General features: G+C 38.5%; 1 protein-coding gene across 1 annotated transcript; it reads left to right on the top strand.

Annotated features, from left to right (window-relative positions):
* Positions 1–19566: 19566 nt before the first annotated feature.
* Positions 19567–22096, top strand: LOC139191174 (uncharacterized). The gene is made up of 6 exons (XM_070811739.1): positions 19567–19937; positions 20031–20136; positions 20241–20360; positions 20619–20706; positions 20764–21434; positions 21923–22096. The coding sequence occupies exons 1-6, from the start codon at positions 19567–19569 to the stop codon at positions 22094–22096; spliced, it is 1530 nt and encodes a 509-aa protein (XP_070667840.1).
* Positions 22097–23307: the final 1211 nt, after the last annotated feature.

Genomic DNA, 23307 nt, shown 5'->3' with positions numbered 1-23307 from the left:
ATGAATGGATGTGTTTGGATGAAGGTTGTATTGAATGCGGCAAATAGTGGAGAATTGTGTAGATGATGTGTGTGTGTTTTGGATGGATTTTTTCTCCCCTGTTATGGTGAAGGGTGGATGTATTTATAGGCTAGGGAGAGGATCACCATCTAATTAAGGTGGTAGTGGTGTATGTTGTGGTAATGAGTGGATGTAATGGGTGTAGTGGGTGAATGTTTGGTAATGAGTGGATGTAATGGGTGTAGTGGGTGAATGTTTGTGGATGTAATGGGTGTAGTGGGTGAATGTTTGGTAATGAGTGGATGTAATGGGTGAGTGTTTGGTAATGAGTGGATGTAATAAGTGTAGTGGATGAATGTTTGGTAATGAGTGGATGTAATGGGTGTAGTGGATGGATGTTTGTAGTTGTAGATCAACACACTTGCACACATACATGCTGATTTCTAGCCTTCAAATCTTCAAAAACGTCCATCCTCATGTCTCCATGCTTGCACTATCCAATCTTGGCCCAAAAATGCTAAAAAATGCTCCAAATAGCACTTTGTTGCTAACTTTGTTATTTGAACCTACAAACACACGAAAATAGCTTAAAGTACTAAAATAACTAGAATTAAACTAAGTAAATGCCAAGAAACAAGCTAACTAAGTTGCATAAATATGCTCCTATCAACTCTGGGCGCGAGATTTGAGTTGGGAAATGTAAAATCATGGAGAAATGTGGTGAAAATACCCCCAGCTCAATGGTAGGTCCTGGATGGTTGAGATAGTTTTAGGCCGACTTGGACTGTTTGGAAGGCCACGAGAGCAGGCTGGGCCGCGGGAGCAAGCTGGGCCACGAGAGCAGGCTGTGCCACAACAGTGGGCTGCTCTGCAGGAGTAGGCTGGGCCACTAGAGTGGGCTGGGCCACGAGAGTAGGCGGGAACAAGCTGGGCTACGAAAGTAGGCTGCTCGGCAGAGTAGGCTGCTCGGCGTGTGATGCACGTGGGTGCGAGACTTAAGCTATACTTGGCAATGCTTTAGGCTTGGAATGACATGGCTTGGGCCATGGCCTTGGTGTCATGGGCCTTGGATGACACGGCCTGGGCTTGCTTTGGTGGCATGGCTCGGGCCGTTGTAGTGGTGTCATAGACCTCGCAGTGGGTGGCCACCATAGTGGCCATTGCGATGGAACCTCATGGTGGTGGTGCCGCTCCCCTTAGGATCATATTTAGTCTCGTGGATCGCCGCGGTCTCATTTCTTGAATATTAGAATTTTCACTCATGGAGTTTTCTAAATTTCTAGCCATTGTATTTCTCTTTTTCGTTTTATCAAAGAATCTTTGCAAATAAAAAATTCTAATAATAAAAACGTATGAAAAATACAAGTGGACTAGAAAATTGAGAAAAACCTTTTTATTCGAAAGTCTTTTACGATTGTGAATTTCAACTCTCAATGAAAGCACCAATTTGTGGATGCAAATTTCCGCCTTCTTTTTCTTGGACAAAATTGTACCTACAAAACAATTAACACCTTAGGTCAAGGAGAAAAGCCTCACATGCCCCCCGATGAATTGGGTGGGGCTTTGGCCGAAGAACCTTCGATGCCAAAGTTAGAATTTAGAGAGAAAAGTATTTGGAGAGTTTTTTGGAGTTTGGCAAGAGTATGGAACTAGTCTTTCAAAGAAAATGGAGTCCTATTTATAGAGCATGGTCAGCCCTTGGATGTTTTTTGGGGTGTAATGGTGATTAATTTGGTGATTAATGGATTAATTTGGAATTAATCCATTAATTAGCCTAATTAATTTAATTTATATGGAAGGTTTTGAAGGTTATGGAATGATTTCCTTGTAGAGGATATGGAGTAAAGATGGATGAGATAAATTTGAACTTGTTACCTATTTTGAACACTCTTAACTCGGTTGATGGATGATTCTCCACTGCTCGCGTGTAGGAAACCCGGTGTGTCTCAAGGGCAATTTTGTCCCCTTCACCTAAAAATCCATGTGTTGCTTCTTGATTATTTTTGGCTCCACAGGAACCACCCTGAGTGGTGGCTGAAGGTTGTGATTCGTTACTATGAAAGCTGAAGCTGAATAGCTGGTGATGTTGCAGATGAAGATAACCCATATATGGTTTTCAATAAAGCCCATTTATATGTTTGCACATAAAATGACGACGTGTTGCATAACATAATAACCACATCTTCTTAGTCTAGACTAGATGGTGATGCCCGCGCGTTGTTGCTAGATCGAAGGGTGCACATAAGATTTTGATAATATTGTGGAGATGTGATTTTGAATCGACATAAGCACATGTGGAGGTAGAAAAAAGATCAGAATACCTTACACTTTGTGTGTTGTTGCTTGTTAAAAAAGTGTAATTGCTGAAAAAAGCTGCAGGATTCCATCAATGACTTTGAATCTGTCTTTTGTGTATATGAATATTTGAAAAAAACCATGTTATTGCACTAAAACTACAACTCAGAAGTATCATATGTGGGTTTTGGTGATGACAATGTTGTTTTTAATGGACAGCTGTGTTTGAAAAGATATGGTGCATTTAATCAAAACGAAAACATGAACAGTAAAAGAACATACCAAACTGTGTACTTAGCTGAAGTACATTGAGGATACAATGTTTTAAAAATGGATACTAAATTGGAAAATGATTAGTAGAAGCATATAAAACTCAATAGATGAATAGAGACTGTGAACACGGAAAATTCCTGAAACGAAAGAGACAAGAACAACGTGCACAAAATAATATTTGTGTTTGATGATTTTGGGTTACAATCTCTCTCAAATTTGATCCTCTGATTCGATCTCCGTAAGGTGTTAATTTGTGGAGGTTTCGTTGATCCAAGGGCCGTCGAGGCTTGATCATGGATGAACTGTTGGAAGTTTCTTCAAGGGGCCGTGGGCTTGATCTTTGAAGGTGGATTTGAGCGGATCTTCAAGGAGCCGTTGGGGCTTGATCTCGAGGATGAGGGTTTCTTCAAGGGCCGTTAAGGTTTGATCTTGAATAACGGTGATGAACGGATCTTCAAGGGCTTTTGGGCTTGATCTTGAAGAACGGTTGGATGTGTGGATTTGTTGATGTTGTTGATCCAAGGGCCGTCGGGGCTTGATCTTGGATGAACGGATGATGAACGATGGTGCTTTCTTCAAGGGCCGTCGGGGCTTGATCTTGAATTGGTGGAAGTTCTTCAAGGGCCTTTGGGGCTTGATCTTGAATTGGTGGATGGTTGATCCAAGGGCCGTCGGGGCTTGATCTTGGAAGAACGATGAACGAAGAACAAAGAACGAAGAGAGCTTTCTTGATTCTTCGGGAACCTTGAGAGCTTTAGAGTTTCAAAGCTTCAAAGATTTGGGGGATTCTCTTCCAATTTGGGAGTAGAGAAATGTATTTGTGAATTGGTTGATGATACCTTGATGTAGAAGCCTATTTATAGGCTTTGAGAATGAATCACCACCACAAAATATTTTTTTCTTTTCCAAGCACCATTGCCTAATTTCCCACTTAATACAATTTTAAACTTGAAGTGGTAATTTTATGGCCTAATTTTCCACTTAATATCATTTTAAACTTGATATGTGCATGCTTTGTCATTGCCCAAAATGAGAAGAAAACCTTGTTTTGATCTTCAATAGATTGAAATGTGCTTGCCTTGTCATTGCCCAAAATGAGAAGAAAAACTTGTGTAATCCTCCAAGGGTATTTCTTTTTATTTTGTTGAGTCACACACCATGTGTACAATTTGTATAACACGGGGCATATGCCATGTATGCCTTGACACGTCAAAATTTTAATGCGTTGGTGAACATTTATTTTACCGCAATTTCGATGTCTACAAATGCCCCCACTTCAAGGTGCGTCGTATACATGTGCTTGTCATGTGTAGGAGATGCGTTTTGAAGTCCCTTACTGTAGATGTCAATCCAAGGGCCATCGAGGCTTGATCTTGAATTGGGCTGGAGATTTCTTCAAGGGCCGTTGAGGCTTGTTCTTGGACTTTGTTTGAAATTTCTTCAAGGGCCGTCGAGGCTTGATCTTGAAGGTTGAAATTGGACCACAAGGAGCTTCATATGGTAGATGATCTTTGGCTTTGGTAGTGGATGAATCGGCACGTATTTGTTTTTGCGCTTTGTTGACTTTCCACAGCTTTGGTCTTGAATTGGGTTGGAGGATTTTTTGGATTCCTCCAATTGTTGATTTTCCACAGCTTATTCTTGAACTGGATTTGATTCAAATATGGTGGACGCTTGATCTTGAATCGGACTTGTGATTTCCTCAAGGGCCGTCGAGGCTTGATCTTGAATTTGGCCGGAAACTTCTTCAAGGGCCGTTGAGGCTTGATTCTTGAAGGTTGACTCGAACACATGGCAAGCAGGTACGAGGTGAAGGTGACGACTTGTTGCTTTGTTCAATCTTTCTAATTCACACCTGAGCAGTTTGGTCAACGGTACGATCTTCAAGATTGATGGGCTCTTCTTCCAGTTGGTGACTTGATCTTTAAGGATTTGATTCAAGGGTGGTGAAACGGTACATGCAGCCCACAACGCCTAGCAAGTCGACCCAAGAATTTGAGGGTCAAAACGAGTCCTCCACCCAGAGTGATTGCAAACCTGATGATATGAGATACTTTTGATTTTGAAGAAGTAGCGGATGAATCGGCACGTGCTTTGTTGTGCTTGTCTCCACATGCTTCAATGTATCATTTTCCCTTGTCTTATCTATTCTTCTAGCAGAATGTAGCATCTTCTCGAGTTCTTCAGCTCAGACTCCTTTTGCTGAGCTGACTGTGCAGGCTGCATTATTCTCTGCTTGTTTCTTTAGGCAGATGTGGCAGCTTCTTGAGTTCCTCAGCTCGGACTCCTTCTGCTGAGCTGACTGTGAAGACTGCATTCTTCTCTGCTTGTTTCTTCTGCACGTTGTCTCCACATGCTGCAAGGTATCATTTTCACTTGCCTTATCTGTTCTCCAGGCAAATGTGGCATCCGAGTTTGAGTGGAGGTTCCGGCATATTTTTTTCTTTATCCTTGTCTTTGTAGGTAAGAACAAGGACAAAGGAAAGGACAGGGAGAACGCATGATATGAGATACTCTTGCTTTCTACCCTGGTGATATGAGATACTTTTGCTTTGGTGTCATTTGTTTGCAGAGGTACCCCAAGGAATAAGAAACACTGAGTGACTCGAGAGGCTTCGTTGGGAAGGCATTCTCGGAGATGAAGAAAGGTTCTCGGAGATGAAGAAAGGTTATGTTTGTCTGCCTTGCTATGGAGGGTGAAGGTGGACAGTTATAGGAAATTCTTTAGTACCCGTAGAGGTACTATTCTTTTACTCGTGTCGGCAACCAATGCGTGATTGATCAGTATGGCTTCACGTGCTTTCTTCTTTATCAGAAATCTTCGACAAATTGTCCGTAATTTTCGTCAAGCTGAGTGTGCATGTGACAGGTGTTGACGAGGCTGAAAAAGACTGGCGCCTCTTCGATATCTGGGATCGGATCTTCGAAAAATTGCCCGTGATTTCCGCAAAGCTGAGTTTGCGCATGACGGGTGCTGACGAGGCTGAAAAAGACTGGCGCCTCTTCGATATCTGGGATTAGCACTTTAACAAATTGCCCGTGATTTCCGCAAAGCTGAGTTTTCGCGTGACGGGTGCTAACGCGTCTGGAAAAGCAAGATGCTTCTCTGATTTCTGAGCTTGCCTCTTTGATTTTTGAATTGGCCTCTTCGAATTCTGAGCTCACCTCTTTGATCTTTGAAATCCCGTCGAGTGTTGATCTTTATAGAGGCACGCAGTTCGTTTCAAAGCACACTTGAATTTTCGCTTGTAGAAACTCTCTTCTTGCACTTCTAAGATCTTGATTTGTCCGACCTCCTCTTTCTTCAACACCTTTGAAAATGTCTGGACCCTCCGACCATCATTTTGATTTGAACCTTGGTGAAGAAGTAGTCCCGTCTTCTCCAGATAACATATGGTGCCCATCCTTCATATCCCCTACTGGTCCTCTTACTGTTGGGGATTCGGTGGTGAAGAATGATATGACCGCTGCGGTGGTGGCCCGAAACCTTGTCATTCCCAGAGATAACAGACTACTTTCCAAACGGTCTGATGAGTTGGCTGTTAAGGATTCTCTGGCTCTTAGTGTGCAGTGTGCAGGTTCTGTGTCTAATATGGCCCAACGCCTATTTGCTCGAACCCGTCAAGTTGAATCATTGGCGGCTGAAGTGATGAGTCTCAAACAGGAGATTAGAGGGCTCAAGCAGAGAATAAACAGTTGCATAAGCTCGCACATAGCTATGCGACAAACATGAAGAGGAAGATTAACCAGATGCAGGAATCTGATGGTCAGATTTTACTTGATCATCAGAGGTTTGTGGGTTTGTTCCAGCAACATTTGCCTTCGTCTTCTGGGGCTGTACCGCGTAATGAAGCTCCAAATGATCAACATTTGGCTCCTCTTCTTCCTGGAGTTCCGCCGAGTGGTGTGGCTTCAAACAGTCAACCTCCGGTGCCTCTCATTTCTGGAGCTCTGCCGAGTGGTGAGGCAGCACCTGATCGTCCTTGAAGATCCCCTCTTGTAAATTTGATTTGATTTTTTTTTTGTAAATACATAATAACATATGTATTTATTTATTTATTTATTCTTTTGTAATAAAATTGACTTTCTTTAATAAAACTTTTAAATTTTTTTTTTATTTTGATATGACTGAACTCGAAATTGAATGTTCAAGCCGCCTACGTACCCTTCCAAAGAAGAGATCAAGCCATAACGTAGTTCAAATGAGTGATGAATTTAACAGTAATTTTGATGATGATTTTGCTGTACACAGTTTATGCTCTTGCGAGCCAGGAGCTTTGGTGTTGCCTTTTATGCTCGTGCAGACCAGGAGCGTTGATGTCGCCTTTTATGCTCGTGCGGGTTAGGAGCGTTGATGTTGCCTTTTATGCTCGTGCAGACCAGGAGCTTTGTGCCATGCAGTTTAGACTCGTGCGGGCAAGGAGCTTCGTGTCCTACAGTTTAGGATCGTGCGGATAAGGAGCTTTGGTTAGTGCAGTTTAGGCTCGTTCGAACAAGGAGCATTGATGAATTTGTCAAGCAATTTTGGAGAGGCGTTCCTCACAATCTTCATAGCAAGGAGCCTTGACCGAGTGATTGAAGAAGTCTTCGGGCAAGAAGTCGAGCATCGTGATGGCAACGGACGATCTTTGTGTCACAATTTCATCATCTTTAACACGTTCACGTTGCTTTGAAGGTTGATAAGAGCTGCTTTGCCCCTTTTCCGATTGGCGGACTTGTGGAGGAGACATATGCTTCTTGTGCAATTTCTTAGGAGTGACTTGAGTCCATTCTTTAACTTTGCTTGTCTTTGAGGATGCCCCCAGCGGTTGAGGTGAAAACTTTGAGCTAGAAGAGCCAAAAGTGATGGTGGTATAGTTTGACTTCACCACATGGTCAAGATCTAGCTCGATGATTCCTTTTTGAGCCAGCTTCATGATGAGATCTTTCAGCACGAAGCACTTTTATGTCGAATGACTGATGAAACAGTGGAATTTACAGTACCTTGGACTGTCGGTGCGATTCATCTATTCTGGCTGTCTGCACTCAGGCAAGCCGATCACCTTCTTTTCCAGCAAGTCTTCTAACATGGTAACCACATCAGAGTCGGGGAATGGATAAGTTTTCTCCTCAAGCTCCTTCAAAGTGTGTCTACGCATCTCTTGATCACGAAAAGCTTCGGTTTGAATCGCCTTGCCTCGTGTAGGGATTTTGACGGGAGTTGTGTTGACCGTCATTGCTTCCTTGGTGGATTTCCACGCAGCCTTCTCCACCTTTGTCTCAAGAACTTTGTTAATCTTGTAGTCAGAGATCGGTTATTTCTTCCCATGATGGGCGATGCTTAACTCTATGTCATGGGCGCGAGTGGCCAATTTCTCGAAGGTCCGTGGTTTAATGCCTTGAAGGATGTATTGTAAACCCCATTGCATGCCTTGGATGCACATCTCGATTGAAGAGGTTTCCGATAGCCTGTCTTTACAATCGAGGCTTAGAGTGCGCCATCTGTTGATGTAGTCAATGACTGGCTCGTCCTTCCATTGCTTTGTGCTCGTTAGCTCTAGCATGCTCACAATGCGGCGGGTGCTGTAGAAGCGGTTGAGGAATTCCCTTTCCAACTGTTCCCAGCTGTTGATGGACTCAGGCTCTAGGTCCGTGTACCACTCAAAGACGTTTCCTTTCAACGAGCGCACAAACTGCTTGGCGAGGTAGTCTCCCTCCGTCCCCGCATTGTTGCAAGTTTCGACGAAATGTGCAACGTGCTGCTTTGGGTTTCCTTTTCCATCAAATTGCATGAACTTTGGTGGTTGATATCCCCTCGGCATCTTTAGGGCATCAATCTTCTTTGAGTAAGGCTTTGAGTACAACCCGGAGGTATTTGAGCTCCCTTCGTACTGTGCCTTGACGGTACTGGCAATCATCTCTTGCAACTGCTGGATAGAAAGAGATCCCATGAGTGCCGCTTCTTGGTTTGGCTCCGGCTTCACATCGATTCTCTCCACCGTAGGCTCATCTTCTGGGTTAGGGTTCTCACCGTCCTGTGGCTCCAGTCGACTGACGAGTGCAGCGATTTGCAAGTCTTTTTCTTCCACAATTCGGGTTAGCCTTGCGATTGCTTCATTCATTTGAGCCAGTTGTTCTTCGATGGAGGTAACGCCGATGGTCATGACTTGTGCAACCAATAGACGTGACTTTCCTTTAGTCATCCAAGATGCTGATGAAGAACGTCGTTGGTTGTTTTGGGATGTCATCTTGTGTGCCTCAGCAGCATGCTTCGGTGCCCCCAGCGAGGTCAGGTTGATGACAGACTCACACCTTTGATGCTCCCTTTGCTCTTTTAGCGGCACCAACTTTGAAGTGGCATGTTGAGGAGCGGTTGTGGCGCTAATGGATTGTCCATTTGCGGCAGAAGTGCTTAGGATCCTTCCCTCAGTGATTGCGAGAACGGCTTGTCCCTTGCTTGATGCCATTGACTTTGAGGTGTGTTTGGATTCCTTGAATGGAGAAAGAGATGAGAGGTAGAGATTGTCCTACTAGGCGTGCCAATTTGTGAACACGGAAAATTCCTGAAACGAAAGAGACAAGAACAACTGCACAAAACAATATTTTGGTGTTAATGGATTTGTTGGGTTACGATCTCTTTTAACTTGATCCTCTGATTCGATCTCCGTAAGATATGTATTTGTAGATGTGCGATTGATCCAAAGGGCCGTTGGGCTTTATCTAAGGATGAACATTCTTCAAGGGCCGTGGGCTTGATCTTGAAGGTGGATTTGAGCGGATCTTCAAGGAGCCGTTGGGGCTTGATCTTGAGGATGAGCGTTTCTTCAAGAGCTGTTGAGGCTTGATCTTGAATAACTGTGATGAACGGATCTTCAAGGGCTTTTGGGCTTGATCTTGAAGAATAGTGATGAACGGATATTCAAGGCCTTTTGGGCTTGATCTTGAAGATGGATGATTGTTGATCCAAGGGCCATCGGGGCTTGATCTTGGGATGAAAAGTTGTGTGGATTTGTTGATGTTATTGATCCAAAGGGCCGTTGGGGCTTGATCTTAGGATGAACAATTGTGTGGATTTGTTGATGTTGTTGATCCAAAGGGCCGTTGGGGCTTGATCTTAGGATGAACAGTTATGTGGATTTGGTGATGTTGTTGATCCAAAAGAGTCGTCGGGGCTTGATCTTGGATGAACGGATGATGAACGATGGTGCTTTCTTCAAGGGTCGTCGGGGCTTGATCTTGAATTGGTGGAAGTTCTTCAAGGGCCTTTGGGGCTTGATCTTGAATTGGTGGATGGTTGATTCAAGGGCCATCGGGGCTTGATCTTGGAAGAACGATGAACGAAGAACAAAGAACGAAGAGAGCTTTCTTGATTCTTCGAGAACCTTGAGAGTTTTAGAGTTTCAAAGCTTCAAAGATTTGGGGGATTCTCTTCCAATTTGGGAGTAGAGAAATGTATTTGTGAATTGGTTGATGATACCTTGATGTAGAAGCCTATTTATAGGCTTTGAGAATGAATCACCACCACAAAATATTTTTTTCTTTTCCAAGCACCATTGCCTAATTTCCCACTTAATACAATTTTAAACTTGAAGTGGTAATTTTATGGCCTAATTTTCCACTTAATATCATTTTAAACTTGATATGTGCATGCTTTGTCATTGCCCAAAATGAGAAGAAAACCTTGTTTTGATCTTCAATGGATTGAAATGTGCTTGCCTTGTCATTGCCCAAAATGAGAAGAAAAACTTGTGTAATCCTCCAAGGGTAATTCTTTTTATTTTGTTGAGTCACACACCATGTGTACAATTTGTATGACACGTGGCATATGTCATGTATGCCTTGACACATCAAAATTTTAATGCGTTGGTGAACATTTATTTTACCGCAATTTCGATGTCTACAGAGACATAAGTGATTCAAGTTTAGAAAAATGCATCAAAGCAAAAATTGGCCAAGGTGAGCAAAGGTGGAAAATAACTGTAAATAACTTATTATAATTAAGCAAAAATTAGTATTATTTATATTGTAAGTTTTTTGTGTTAGAATACTCAATACCAATGCAATAGATTGATAGCAATGTATTGCAGCAATGAAGCAACATTTACCACATAGCACAACAGGAGCACATAGATAGACAAAAAGCAGTAATACATTGCAAATAGTACAATTTTAAAGGAATATGTTAAAAAGCATTTGGAATTTAGAATTTACAAAGTTAACAAATTAATTAAAAGAAGTAATGAGAAATTTTTTAAGCCTATTAACAGGAATGGCTAAGAAAATATGGAGAGATGGACGCTAACAAATAGCATCTGAAAATAGTTGACAATCTTCAAGAAAAATTAAGATGCATGGGTTTGTTTAGTTTAGAGCATAATTGATAGACACAGAGGTAATTCAATGCCAGGTAAATCCATTTAACAAAATATTGTCCAAGGTGAGCAAAGGCAGAAAATATTGGTGTTGGTAGTATGAGGCATTTGTTTATTTTTTTTTTCTTTCTAAAAAAACAACTAAAAACAACAAATTATAACCAACAAAAAGTTAGGATTGTTTACATTGCAAGCTTGTTGTCTTATAATATCCAACATAAAAGCAAGAATATGATAGTAACATATTGAAATGGTGAAGCAATTGCATTCATTACATAGTCCAACAGGAATACATGAGTAGAAAGAAATGGATAATACATTGTAAATACTGTGATTTGAAAGCAAGATGTTAAAAAAAGGCAAGAATATGTTTGGAATATATACTTGAATGTAGTAAATTATAACGAATTAATCATGGAAGAAAAAATGTTGTCAAATTAGAATTAGAATATAATACGCTGAAACAAAAGTAATTTAAATGATGAAATTGTTAAATAGCAGTTAATTTTTTAGTGTATTAATTTGAAAAACAAAATGAAACGGTGTAGAAAGATGGATCATATTAAGGTGGATTGACGTCTCTGTGTAACATAGAAATGTAATTTGGTAAATTGTTTTAGTTTCCAATGCTTGGAGAAATAATCATCATTTCCATCTTTTCTCCTCAGAGAAATTAGCTGTTACTAATTTATACACAAACTTTTTGTTGTTGATCTATTGCAAATAGATGACTAATTATTTTGCCGTTCATTGAGAGTTTTAAGATAGATAGTCAAAAGTATAAATAGACATGTCTGAACCAAAGATATGCTCTCCCTACATGCTCCATTATTGCCAAAGTGTTTGTTGCTATAATTAGAGCTTGTGGAGAGAGTATATCTTTGATGGAAATGTTAAGATTTTTATTCTAAAATGTTTTTGTCAAGTTCTCAGTGGAGGATAAAGCTAATTCCTCAAAGGAGAAATGTTAGTAAAAAATATATTTTGACAGTGAACAACAATAAGGGAAATGTAATAAAATGTCAATTTATTTCACGTACCACTCTAGCCTTGTGTTTATATGTTTATCAACTTATTTGTTGAAGTGGTCTGGTTATTGAATAAGTAACATTCCTTCCTTTTTTTTTTTTCAAGTTTCTAAATTAAGCTTTTAAGAGTTTGTTGGATACCTGGATACCAAGTACATAAATCTAATTTATTGATGTTGCTATATGTAATTTTTTTTTTTTTTTTTGTAACATAAATAAACAGAAAGTTTTTTTTTGATGAATTTGGGAGTGGAAAGAAGAATGAATATTTTAATAGAAAAGTAATTTCTAAATTTCTAACAATCAATGGACATAAAAATCAAGAAAGTTTAAATTTAGATCAATCAGTTTGAATAAAACATGAAACATGGTTAGTTACCATGAAAATATTGGAAAAGAAATTATAAAACATAATGAAATTAAGAATTTTCTTCCAAATTTTGTAACACATACTTGAAAACAATGGTTTACCGTATAGTTTTTAACATCGTTTTCTACATTTTCTATTAAAAAATTTAAACATTCTCTTGATGTTACACTAGACAATGCAACATATAATTGACCATATGTAAAAATTGGTTTTGGAAGATATAAGCCAACTTGTTTGACTAATTGTCCTTGGCTTCTATTATTTGCATTGCATATCATGATCTAACTAGAAATTGATGCCTTTTAAAAATGAAAGTCCACTTGTTTTCTGTAGCTATTAGAGCAATCCTCGGTATAAAAACTTTGTAACCAATATTGCTGCCATCTAGGATTTTAGCTTTAATAACTCTGTTAAACAATTGAGTAACAACTAATCTAGTTCCATTACATAATACCCAAGACTTGTTTAAATTTCGTAGCAGCATGTAGGCATTCCTACTTTTAACACCAATTTATGTGCAGGCAATCCGTTAAAGTCAAGCTTGTTTAAAAATTCAGTTGGATACATTATTTCAAGATTTTCAACATTTCCATTTGAAGTGCACAAAGAATCATAACTTAAAAATGTGTGTAGTTCTCTGGTAATAAATAAATTATATAATTATTTACATATGTAATAGTTGTATTCCGAGGTGTTATAATTCATCTTTCTCGTAAATATGCAAAATTGTTATAAATTTTTTCAAAATTGGGATATGTGGAAGAAAAAATTGAATGCATAGAATTTGTTGAACAATCAATGTGACAACTCGTCCCTAGTTCTACGATTTTATAAATTTTAAAAATATGAATTTACGAAAATGCCCTAGAGGTAATGATTTTGACTTCCGTTGACTATTGTTTAGAGACAGATGTATGACTCGTTCTTCTATAGTATTCTCGACGTATTTGATGGTATGAACGTGTAAGCACAAGCGAAATCGAAATCGAGGTTATGGTTATAATCTTACAAAACATTGAATATCGAGAGTAAGTTGCTAATTTCATTTTAAAAGATATTTTGTGTTGTTTTGTGAGCCACATGGGGGCCCACGTCACATTCCTTCCTTTACATCGGTGTTCCCTGTTAGTCCTCTAGGACCTATCTCTGGCTGCCACCTCACACTATCTCTCTCGGCTCTATTTTCCACGTGGGTTTCTCCCTCACTTAAACTCTCTCAGTCATCTCTCTCTCTCCTTCTCTGCAAGTCAATCACCCATCACCACCCTCACCGAAACGACGAGTTTCACTACCACCATTGTCATGACCCTCACCATCCCTATGAGTTTTATGAAATGAGAAAAGCCTAGACTCCCTCACGTTTCTTTTTCTCTCTCTCTGCAAACACGCCAAAACCACCACCATTTTCGTCGACTCCGACGAGCTCCTCCACCACCAGCAATGACCGCCTCGCTGTTACCTTCCCCTTTATCCTCATTTCAAACTCTCTACACTCTCTTCCCCCTGTGCTCGTTGCACGAGAACACCGAGGATAAATTCAGTGACCACCCCACTACTTGACCTCGGGAAGGACTTGCACCTTTCTATTTTCTCTTAGTATTTTTTTTTCTAGGTTGATCTCAAACTTACTCGCAAGTTTGGGCAGCTTTTACACATAAATCAACTCGGGAGAAAACTCCCCAGATTTTCTAACGAAACCCATATGGTTGCAGGCCGTTTTACGGCCAACTCTGGCCATGACTCCATCTACTATTGGTATATTTCAAGCCTTTACTTCATTTTTTTACTTTTTACTTCATTATAAATGGCTGAGTTTTGAGCTGTTTGGAGCTCAGGTTCTTATTGCCCAGAAATCCGGCAGTTGTAGTGGCAACCGGTCGAAGAAGAAGAGGAAAAATGCCTTAAGCCCAAAAACCCGGCCTAAACCTTTGGGCTATTGGCCCACAACCTAAGCCCAGATTCATGGGCCAGATCCGGCCCAGACCCATTTTGGAACCCTCCTAGGCTAATTTTAACGCCTCGAATCTATTTTTTACATCTATTTAGTGAAATCCCGAAGTTTTAACATAGTTGACCACCATGACATATCAGTTGACGTTTTGTAAAAGTTGCCGGGGACCTTCCTTAGCGTATTTCAACGCCCCGATTCCAAATTCGCATTCTGTTTTCCCAAATTTAATTGTTTTAGTGGAGTTTTACTAATGGTTCCTAATATTATGCTTAGGTACGATTATTATTGGTGACTTCGGCTATTCTAGTTCGAACGGGTTCGACTCGACGACATCTCTGAGTGGGTCTTTTCTGTTATATAGTATGTATGTGTGTGTGTGTGTATGTGTGTGTGTGTGTGTGTGTGTGTGTGTGTGTGTGTGTGTGTGTGTGTGTGTGTAGGGTTTAGGATTTAGGGTATATATATATGACTATTAGTTTCCATTTATACATTTTAAAAAGAATTTCCTACGTATGCCTAAATTAGACTAACGTTTATGAGAAATGTCTTATAGTTGGGAAATTATGAAATAATCCCACAGGATGCATTGGTAAGCTTACCCATATGCCTTATAGTTGGGAAATTATGAAATAATCCTATGGGATACACATATAAGCTTACCCATATGCCTTAATTAAGTTTACGACTATGAATGATATTATGTTTTAATTAAGTTTACGACTATGAATGATATTATGTTGACTAGTATTATCGAATTACTGTGGCATGAATATATTTATGTTATATGCTCATCGTTTGCTGCACTGGTGTTGGTACTTGCCCAGGCCAGGGCCAGTCTTTCACGAGTATATACACATTGCACCGTACGCTCACCTTGGATCCATTGGAGGTGCCAGTCCTGTAGTACAGGTTGCCATAGGCAACTTCGACTCTTATGTGTTGTGCATAGCGCCAGTCTTCACGTGATTGTAGTACTAGAGTGTATATTATTGTTACATCCAGTCTTATTCATATCAGAATACCTCTGCATGAACTCGTGTGTCAACATTTGTCGATAAACACTCGATATAATATGTTTGCTTATGCGAGATTTTGTGATTATGGTCGTCATGCGCTTATTTAGATATTGTGCCGTAATGAATTCTTGAGATATTGTAGGCTACAGTAAGTATTTTCTTAGTATATGTAGTACGTATATTTTGGAAGCTATAGTTGTTTTACAACGAGAGGTTATTATGTTTTTGAAAAGGTTTTTACAAAACTTTATTTTTAGGCCCACTCACCCTTGTTTCTCGCCCCTCCAGGTTTTTGTAGTTGAACTTTCGTATTAATGAGGATTCTTGGAAAATATCAGTATAGATGGCTACCTTCGATGGTATAATTCTCATCCTACCTTGCTGTACTTTACTTATACTCTGACATCACGTGTGAAATGAGTTTATTCTCGCTCACCAGGGCACTCTTATATTTAGGCACTTTTAGGTTTAAATTTATACGCATTTTCCACATCACTACACTTTATGGCTTCATCACCTTCCAGGTGTCGGCCAGCACAACTCGATTTAAAGTCCTAATGGATATTCTAGATCGGGGTGTGTCAATCAATAATTAAATCTTCAGGTATTTCGATGAAAGATGTGTCTTTTATTGTTTGAATTATTGATATTATGCACGTTATTAATCTGTCCATCACCTATTTGTAAAATCCAATTTGCAAATGAATTTATTTTATGTTTTTCTTTAACGCTCAATCCAGTTTTTTACAACCTCATATTTTCTTTCAAACGAATTTTTTTGAAATGTGGCTATAGATAAGAGCTATTCATCGAAGCATTTATTATATCTTCTTTTGTTCCAGCTAGGATAACAGGTAATATCTGTCGAATATCACCACCTAACAAAAGAGTTTTCCACGAAATGGAGCATTATTATTTAAGTTTTCTGAATTTGACAAAATGTCTGAAAGTGATTTATCAAATGCTTCAAGACAATATTTATGGTTTGTAGGCACTTCATCCCATATAATCAAATCTGCTTTTTCAATTAATCCAGCTAGATGAGTTTTTTTTTTTTTTTTTTATTGGGCAAATTGAGGTATCAGTTAAGGCCAAGGGAATTTTAAACCTAGAATGAGCTGTTCTGCCACTAGATAATAATAACAATGCTATTCTTGATGATGCCACAGTTAAAACAATTTTATTTTCATATCTAAGTTTACTTGTGATTGTATCCCATAAAAAATTTTTCCAGTATCTCCATGGCCATAAACAAAAAATAGACCTCACTTTTTTCCATTTACAACATCTATAACACAATCATAAATACGTTTCTGACCTTCAGTAAGTTGTGGCTTTAAAACTGCATGTTTGTTGTAGAGTTCTTGACACTCATAGTTTAGTTCTTCCTTTATAAGCGTAGTTTTAATTTTTAACATTTTTTTTAGCATCAAGCATTGGCAGATGATATTTGTTCAAAGAGGAAAATGCATTGTTGAAAAGTAACTCTAATTCAAATAACACAATTTTTTAGTTTATTTTGTGGATAATCATATCAGGAATTGCAAAAGTTTGATGTAATTTGTACAGAATGTCATCATACATGTTTTCCCAATGTTTATCAAAATGATTTTAAGGATTTGCTACATCACAAAATAAAATAATTGTGACAAACAACTGTCTCAATTGCAAAGATGATGTTGTATGTGCAACATTTGATAAAGCTTCAGTCTATTCTTTATCATCATCTAACAGTCCTAATGATTTACATGCAGAATGGTATGAAGAATGTATAACACCACTAACAATTTCTATGTCATAAAAAATCATTGCACCTTTTTTTTTTTTTTTTTTTTTAAGTTTAAGAGCATTCTTAAATAATACATCTCACCAGATGCAGGATGCACATATGCTATTTACCAATTGACCCTCTATATTTTCTACGTTTCCAAGTTTTTTTCTTGGCATTATACAAAAAATTTGAAGGAAATTGTGCATAAGTTAGTGCTCGTGCTTCAGCAAAAAATTTATTGTTTAAAACCAACTTGTCAACATAGTGTTTTCAAAAGCTTTTTGATTCACAATTGATTATAATGGTTGATCATTGTTGAAAACCACATTTTGTTCAAACAGTAAATGAACATGTAATCGTTCAACAGAAGGCTTCTATGATGTATGGAGTATTGAAATAGTCTTCAAACAGCTTCAGAGGGCAATATGTATCTACAATTTAGATATGCTAATATCTCATCATTTTTCTTGAAGAAGTAAGTGTGTTCTATCTGTACCCTTATTTTACATATTTGAATAAATATTTAATAAGCATCGATTACAACAGAACTCAACATTTATATGTGCATTGTATTTTAATAATAACTCAGCATTGTAAGGAACAACAAAACTGTTATCAACTTTTAATCCCTTTTTAATACCAAATTTTTCGTCATCTTCGCGACACTTATAGACAGGAAAACCATTTGTCTCAAAAATTGTTTCACTTTTGTATGATTTTGGGAATTTTTTTTAAAAATTTATTTGCTCGCATGCAAGGGAATTTTGGATTAATGTGACCACATGAACCATGAATCATAAATTGGTTAACAATTTTATAAAGTCGTGGATGAACAGTTTTATCTCGCAACTCAGCTAAAACTATGGAGTCTATATCAGATGATGAAAAACATTTCATGTTTGATTTTAGCTATATAAATATATAATTTCAGCCACAAATTCGACCACCACCCCCCAGATCATTATAAACCCTCTCAGCCGCAATTCACATCATTCTACAACCCTTTGCTGCAACTTTGGAGAAAAAGGAGTTTGATGTGCCTTCCATTGGAGCAAGTACCTTGTGCGCAAGCCACCTGCAACCATTGGAGTTCTAAGAGTTCTTTCTTCCCTCGTTTCGTTTCCATGTTTATTTTCTGTTGCTTTTCAATTGTTATGAACATGCGTAACTAAGTTTTTATTAGTTAGAGGTGAATTCGAAGCCATGGACATATGTTTAATATGAATTGATTACCTTCAGTTATTGTTTTGTAAAACATGAATGTGATTTACTTATCTATTTGATTGAGAACTTATTCTTGTTTGTTGATTAAGGGTGCACACTTAGTTTGCATACATGAATCTGATGTTAAATTATAAGGGACTTTCACCTAATCATTAGGAACTTATAATTAAAAGTAGTGGAGATTGCTAGTCACAATCGTGTTAATTAGATTCTTGGCTGGAGTATCATGCAGTTCATAGTTACGATAGCATTATCAATGCTTATGATTTCCATGGAACTTAATGATCTTTGAATGTATCTCTATCATGCTGTTCATAGAGAGAACTTGAGAAGAATAATTTGGCTGCGATGCATTCTCCATTCAATTCAATGAATTTAGGAAAATCTAAGAGTTAATTTGTGCATTCACGATTAATTTGGGCATTGTCATTCATGGTTTAAAGAAACAATACTGGAAATTGATTTATGTTGCATATGTTCATGTGTGGAGAAGGACCCTCCAACTAGCCTATTTCACCATTCAATTTAACCTGATTTCGTACCTAGTTTGATTTAGTTTTGTAATCTATTCAATTTAAATAATTTCGTTCAAATCAATCCCCCTTTTATTAAGTGTGTTAGCTTAGTTAGAAAAGTGTTTGAATCTGTCTAATTTAGTGTCTTGAGTCTTCATAATCTTAAATTCGTCCAAATAAATCCCTAGAGTTTGTTTTGAGCCTTTTTAACTTAGTTTTGCTGTTTTGTGTCAATTTGGTCAGTTTTGAGTCATAAGAGTCTAGTTTTGTGTTTTTGAGTCTAGTTTAGTGTTTTAACGTTTAATTTGTGTAAATTAGCAGCCCTTCTAATCCCAGGCCTAAAACAATCCCTACTTACATATACTACAATCATAGGGTTTTAATTTGAGTGGTGTATTATTTCACATCAAATTTTGGCGATGTTGCCAGGGGTTAGCAAAATTGCTAATCCCTCTTTGTTTATGTCTGTACCTTTTAGTTGTGTTTTTTATTTTGTTTTGTCTAGTTTTCTTTGTTTTAGGTACTAGTTTATGACTCGAAGTTCTCAACCTATCAGTGCAAATATCTTTGAGTTTGATGACGATTTTGAACAAACGTTGGGAAGGAAAAGGAAGCAGCCATACCCAATTTACCTAGTTCTAGTTCCAAATCTGAAGTGGAAATTGAAGAGGAATTCGAAGAGGAACAAAACATGGCTATTAAAAATCGAACAATCATAGAACTTTCAGCCTCGGGATTGGACAATGTCGTGCCTCTATGCATTCAATACCCCATGGCTGCCCAAGGAAAGACCGATGAATTCGAGTTGAAGTTAAGCTTGCTGCATCATATTCCCAAATACCATGGGCTGTCTATAGAAGATCCAAATAAGCTTCTGAAGGAATTTGAAGTAGTATGTTTAAGTATGACATCTATCAACGTGGATGGGAATATTTTGAAGATGAAAGCCTTTCCATTCTCTCTTATGGACAATGCTAAAGATTGGCTCTACGAATTAGCACTTGGAACCGTCACTTTTTGGGAAAGCATGAAAATAGGGTTCATGGAGAAATTATTCCCAACGTCAAGAGTCATTCTTTTGAGGAAGAGAATTAGTGGCATTCAACAAAACCAAGGAGAATCATTTCCTGCCTATTATGAGAGGTTCAAGACATTAGTTGCATCTTGCCTACAACATCAAATGAAGGAAGAGCTCTTGATTCAATATTTCTATGAATGACTCCTTCCAATTGAGAGACAAATGCTTGATGCTTCAGCGGAAGGTGCTTTGGTTGACAAGACTCCAGTTGCTGCAAAGATCTTAGTTGCCAACCGAACCTTGAATGCACAACAATATGAAGGAGTTGGACAAAGAGACCCCCCCCACAACAACAACAAGTGAATGAGGTAAGTGCAATTTCTGAACTTCAATCTTAAATGGCTAATCTCACTGTTCTTTTGTCACAGGTTGTAGATGGATCCAAAGTGCAAGGTGCAGCAGTTTGTGTTGTGTGCTCTATGCAAGGACATCTCAATGATCAATGCCCTCAATTGATAGAGAATGGAGGATGGGAAAGTGCCAATGTTGTGGGCTATCAAAGTAAAAATCAGCCACCGAATGATCCATACTCTAATACCTACAATCCAAGCTGGAGAGATCATCCAAATTTCAAGTGGAGGGAGCCTCAAAAACCCCAACAACAATGAGGATATAGACAACCACCTCCCGGGCTCTATCAAAAGCCATTCGTACCACCACAACTTCCAACACAATCTGCCAAACCAAATTCAAGTTCGTCTTTGGATAATGATACACTTCTTAAATTACTAACTTCATTAACGCAGGGCCAACAAAATCAAGCCAAGGAGATGAGTGAAGTGAAGAAGCAAATTGGGGAGATGGCGGCGTTCCTTGGACAATTTCGAGAAAAAGGCAAATTACCTAGCTCAACCATTGTTAATCCAAAATGAGGTTTTGAAACTGCCACAGCCATCACGTTGAGAAGTGGTAAGGAGGTTGGATCCAAGCCAAACACGTCCAAATTAAGTCAAAATGAGGACGACAGGTTGCTGCTCGAAAAGGAAGAGATGGACAAAGCCACGGAAAGGAAAGAGACAATCTTGCCGCAGCCCCCTAAAGATCCTAAGCCGTCCAACTCAGGTAGGGTGGTTCCAAATTTGACTCATTCTAACCCTATTCCACCCAATGCACATTTCCCTCGTAGATTTATGCAAGCCAAGAATGAAGAGGATGAAAAAGACATTCTGGAGACGTTTAGGAAGGTGCATGTCAATATCCCGCTCCGTGGTGCTATAAAGCAAATCCCGAAGTATGCTAAGTTTTTTAAGAAGCTTTGTCCAATAAGGAAACGAATTCAGGAGAAAGAGGTGGTGCATGTAAGTGGAAATGTCTCTGCAATGTTACAAAGAAAGTTGCCTTCTAAATGCAAAGATCAAGGTAGTTTTACTATCCCTTGCGTAATTGGTAATGCAAGGTTTGAACATGCCATGCTAGATTTAGGTGCGTCCATTAATGTCATGCCATATTCTGTTTATGCATCTATGAATCTAGGGGAGCTTAAAAATGATGGAGTTATTATCCAATTAGTCGATCGTTCTAATGCATATCCGAAAGGAATTTTGGAGGATGTTTTGGTGCAGGTAGACCATTTAATTTTTCCTGCAGATTTTTATGTGCTTGAAATGGAGGATTCAGCCCACTCTTCATCATTACCACTCTTACTTAGACGACTTTTCATGAAACAGCTCAAATCAAGATTGATGTGGCCAAATGAGCAGTCATTATGGCATTTGGTGGTGATATGATTAATTTTAATGTTTCTGACTCTGTGAAGAAGCCTAATCATGTTCGTTCTTGTTTTGCCATTGATGTAGTTAAAAATATAGGGCAAGAACCTTCAGCACCAATCAGGAAGGATGAATGTAGCACCACAATCGAAGAGGGAAGTGGAGTGGAGCACAAGAAACACGCCACTATCCTTAAAACACCCAATCTAGCCAAGAGCACCTCACATGCATTTGTTGATAGTGTTGCCACTTTTGAACCTTCATTATAGTACATCGGTGAGCCACTTATTCCTATTCTCATTCCCATTTCCACTAATGGGTTGTTACCATCTTTGGTGCAGGTACCCAATCGAATTCAAGGTGGTGGGACACTTTACATTGACTTTAGGAAGTTGAACGCCATAATGAGAAATGATCACTATCCCTTGCCATTCATAGATCCACTGTATGGAAATTTTGAGGAGCATGTCAGGGAGGATATACCCCTCCATGCCGTGGACTACAATGGAACTTAAATGGAGGTATCATCCGGCTGGAAGACGTTAAAGCAAGCCCTTCTTGGGAGGCAACCCATGTGTTCAAACGAGGAAATGAAGGAATTCGAGCTCCATACCCAGATTTGCGTTCTTAAACCCTTCTCTTTCTTGCTTTTACTCTGCCATGATTATCGTGTTTGTTAGTTGTGTTGTTTGCTTCCAAGTTAGTCTATGTTTCAAACATTGAGGACAATGTTTGGTTTAAGTGTGGGGGGGGGTAAACAAGTTGTTTTTGCTTGATTTTCGTGGGATTTTATCACCTAACACTACTAGAGTTGTTTCTCACTGTTTTAAGTGTTTTTAGTGTGTTTTGAATTGTTTTAGTGTGTTTAGAAAGAAAAATACGAAAATTAGAAGAAAAAAATTAGAAAAAACCCAAAAAGTGTCGTTTTTGTGTGTTTGTGTCTTAGGATATCTTCCAACACAATGATGACGATTTGGTTTTTAATTACATGACTGTTGAAGAAAATTACAAACATGAATGGAAGTTTGATATGCTCTTTGGTTTATGCTTGTTTATAGTTGTCATTTACGAATTCACATATAATCACAAAGGAAAAAAAAATCAGTTTTTGTAACATGCTTGAAGGAAGGAACTCAAACTAACGCTACAACCCTGAGAGACTTGAGCCTAAACTTTATTTGGAGAGTTATTAATCTGTGATTTCTTGTTTTCTAAAGTCGTTGCATGATCTCATTATTCTTTGCTTGGTTGCTACTTAGAATGCGTTTTATCACTTTAGTTCCAAATACTAGAACTCATACCCGTTTTATTCAAAGCTCAAAATTGAATGCATAGCATATAACAAGGTGAAGTTGAGCCAAAAAGCCTTCATCCCATGCATTTGTTTTGTAGGTTTAACCCCTTTGAGCCTTATTTAGCCTATTTTCATTGTTAGCCACATTATCCCCACTTAGCCTAGAATAGGTCTATCCATACCCTTGTTCTTAAAGTATAGTGAAGCATGACTTAGAGGGAATTCCTTTTGATCAAACATATTGCAGAAATCAAGTGTGGGGGAAGTTTATGTACATGAGAAAAAGAAAAAAGAAAAAAAAGAAAAAAAAAGAAAAAAAACATGGAAAAAGAAGAAGACAAAGAAAGAGAAAAAAGTTGTGAAATAAGTGAGAAAGAACTCACAAGTATTGGTTGTTGAAGAAATGGTCCAAAAAGTTTGAATACGACTCTA

Source organism: Malus domestica, chromosome 14, assembly GCF_042453785.1.
Source record: "Malus domestica chromosome 14, GDT2T_hap1".
Taxonomy (NCBI): domain Eukaryota; kingdom Viridiplantae; phylum Streptophyta; class Magnoliopsida; order Rosales; family Rosaceae; genus Malus; species Malus domestica.
Note: the sequence above shows the minus strand (reverse complement) of the source record. Positions and strands in the feature narration are given on the sequence as shown.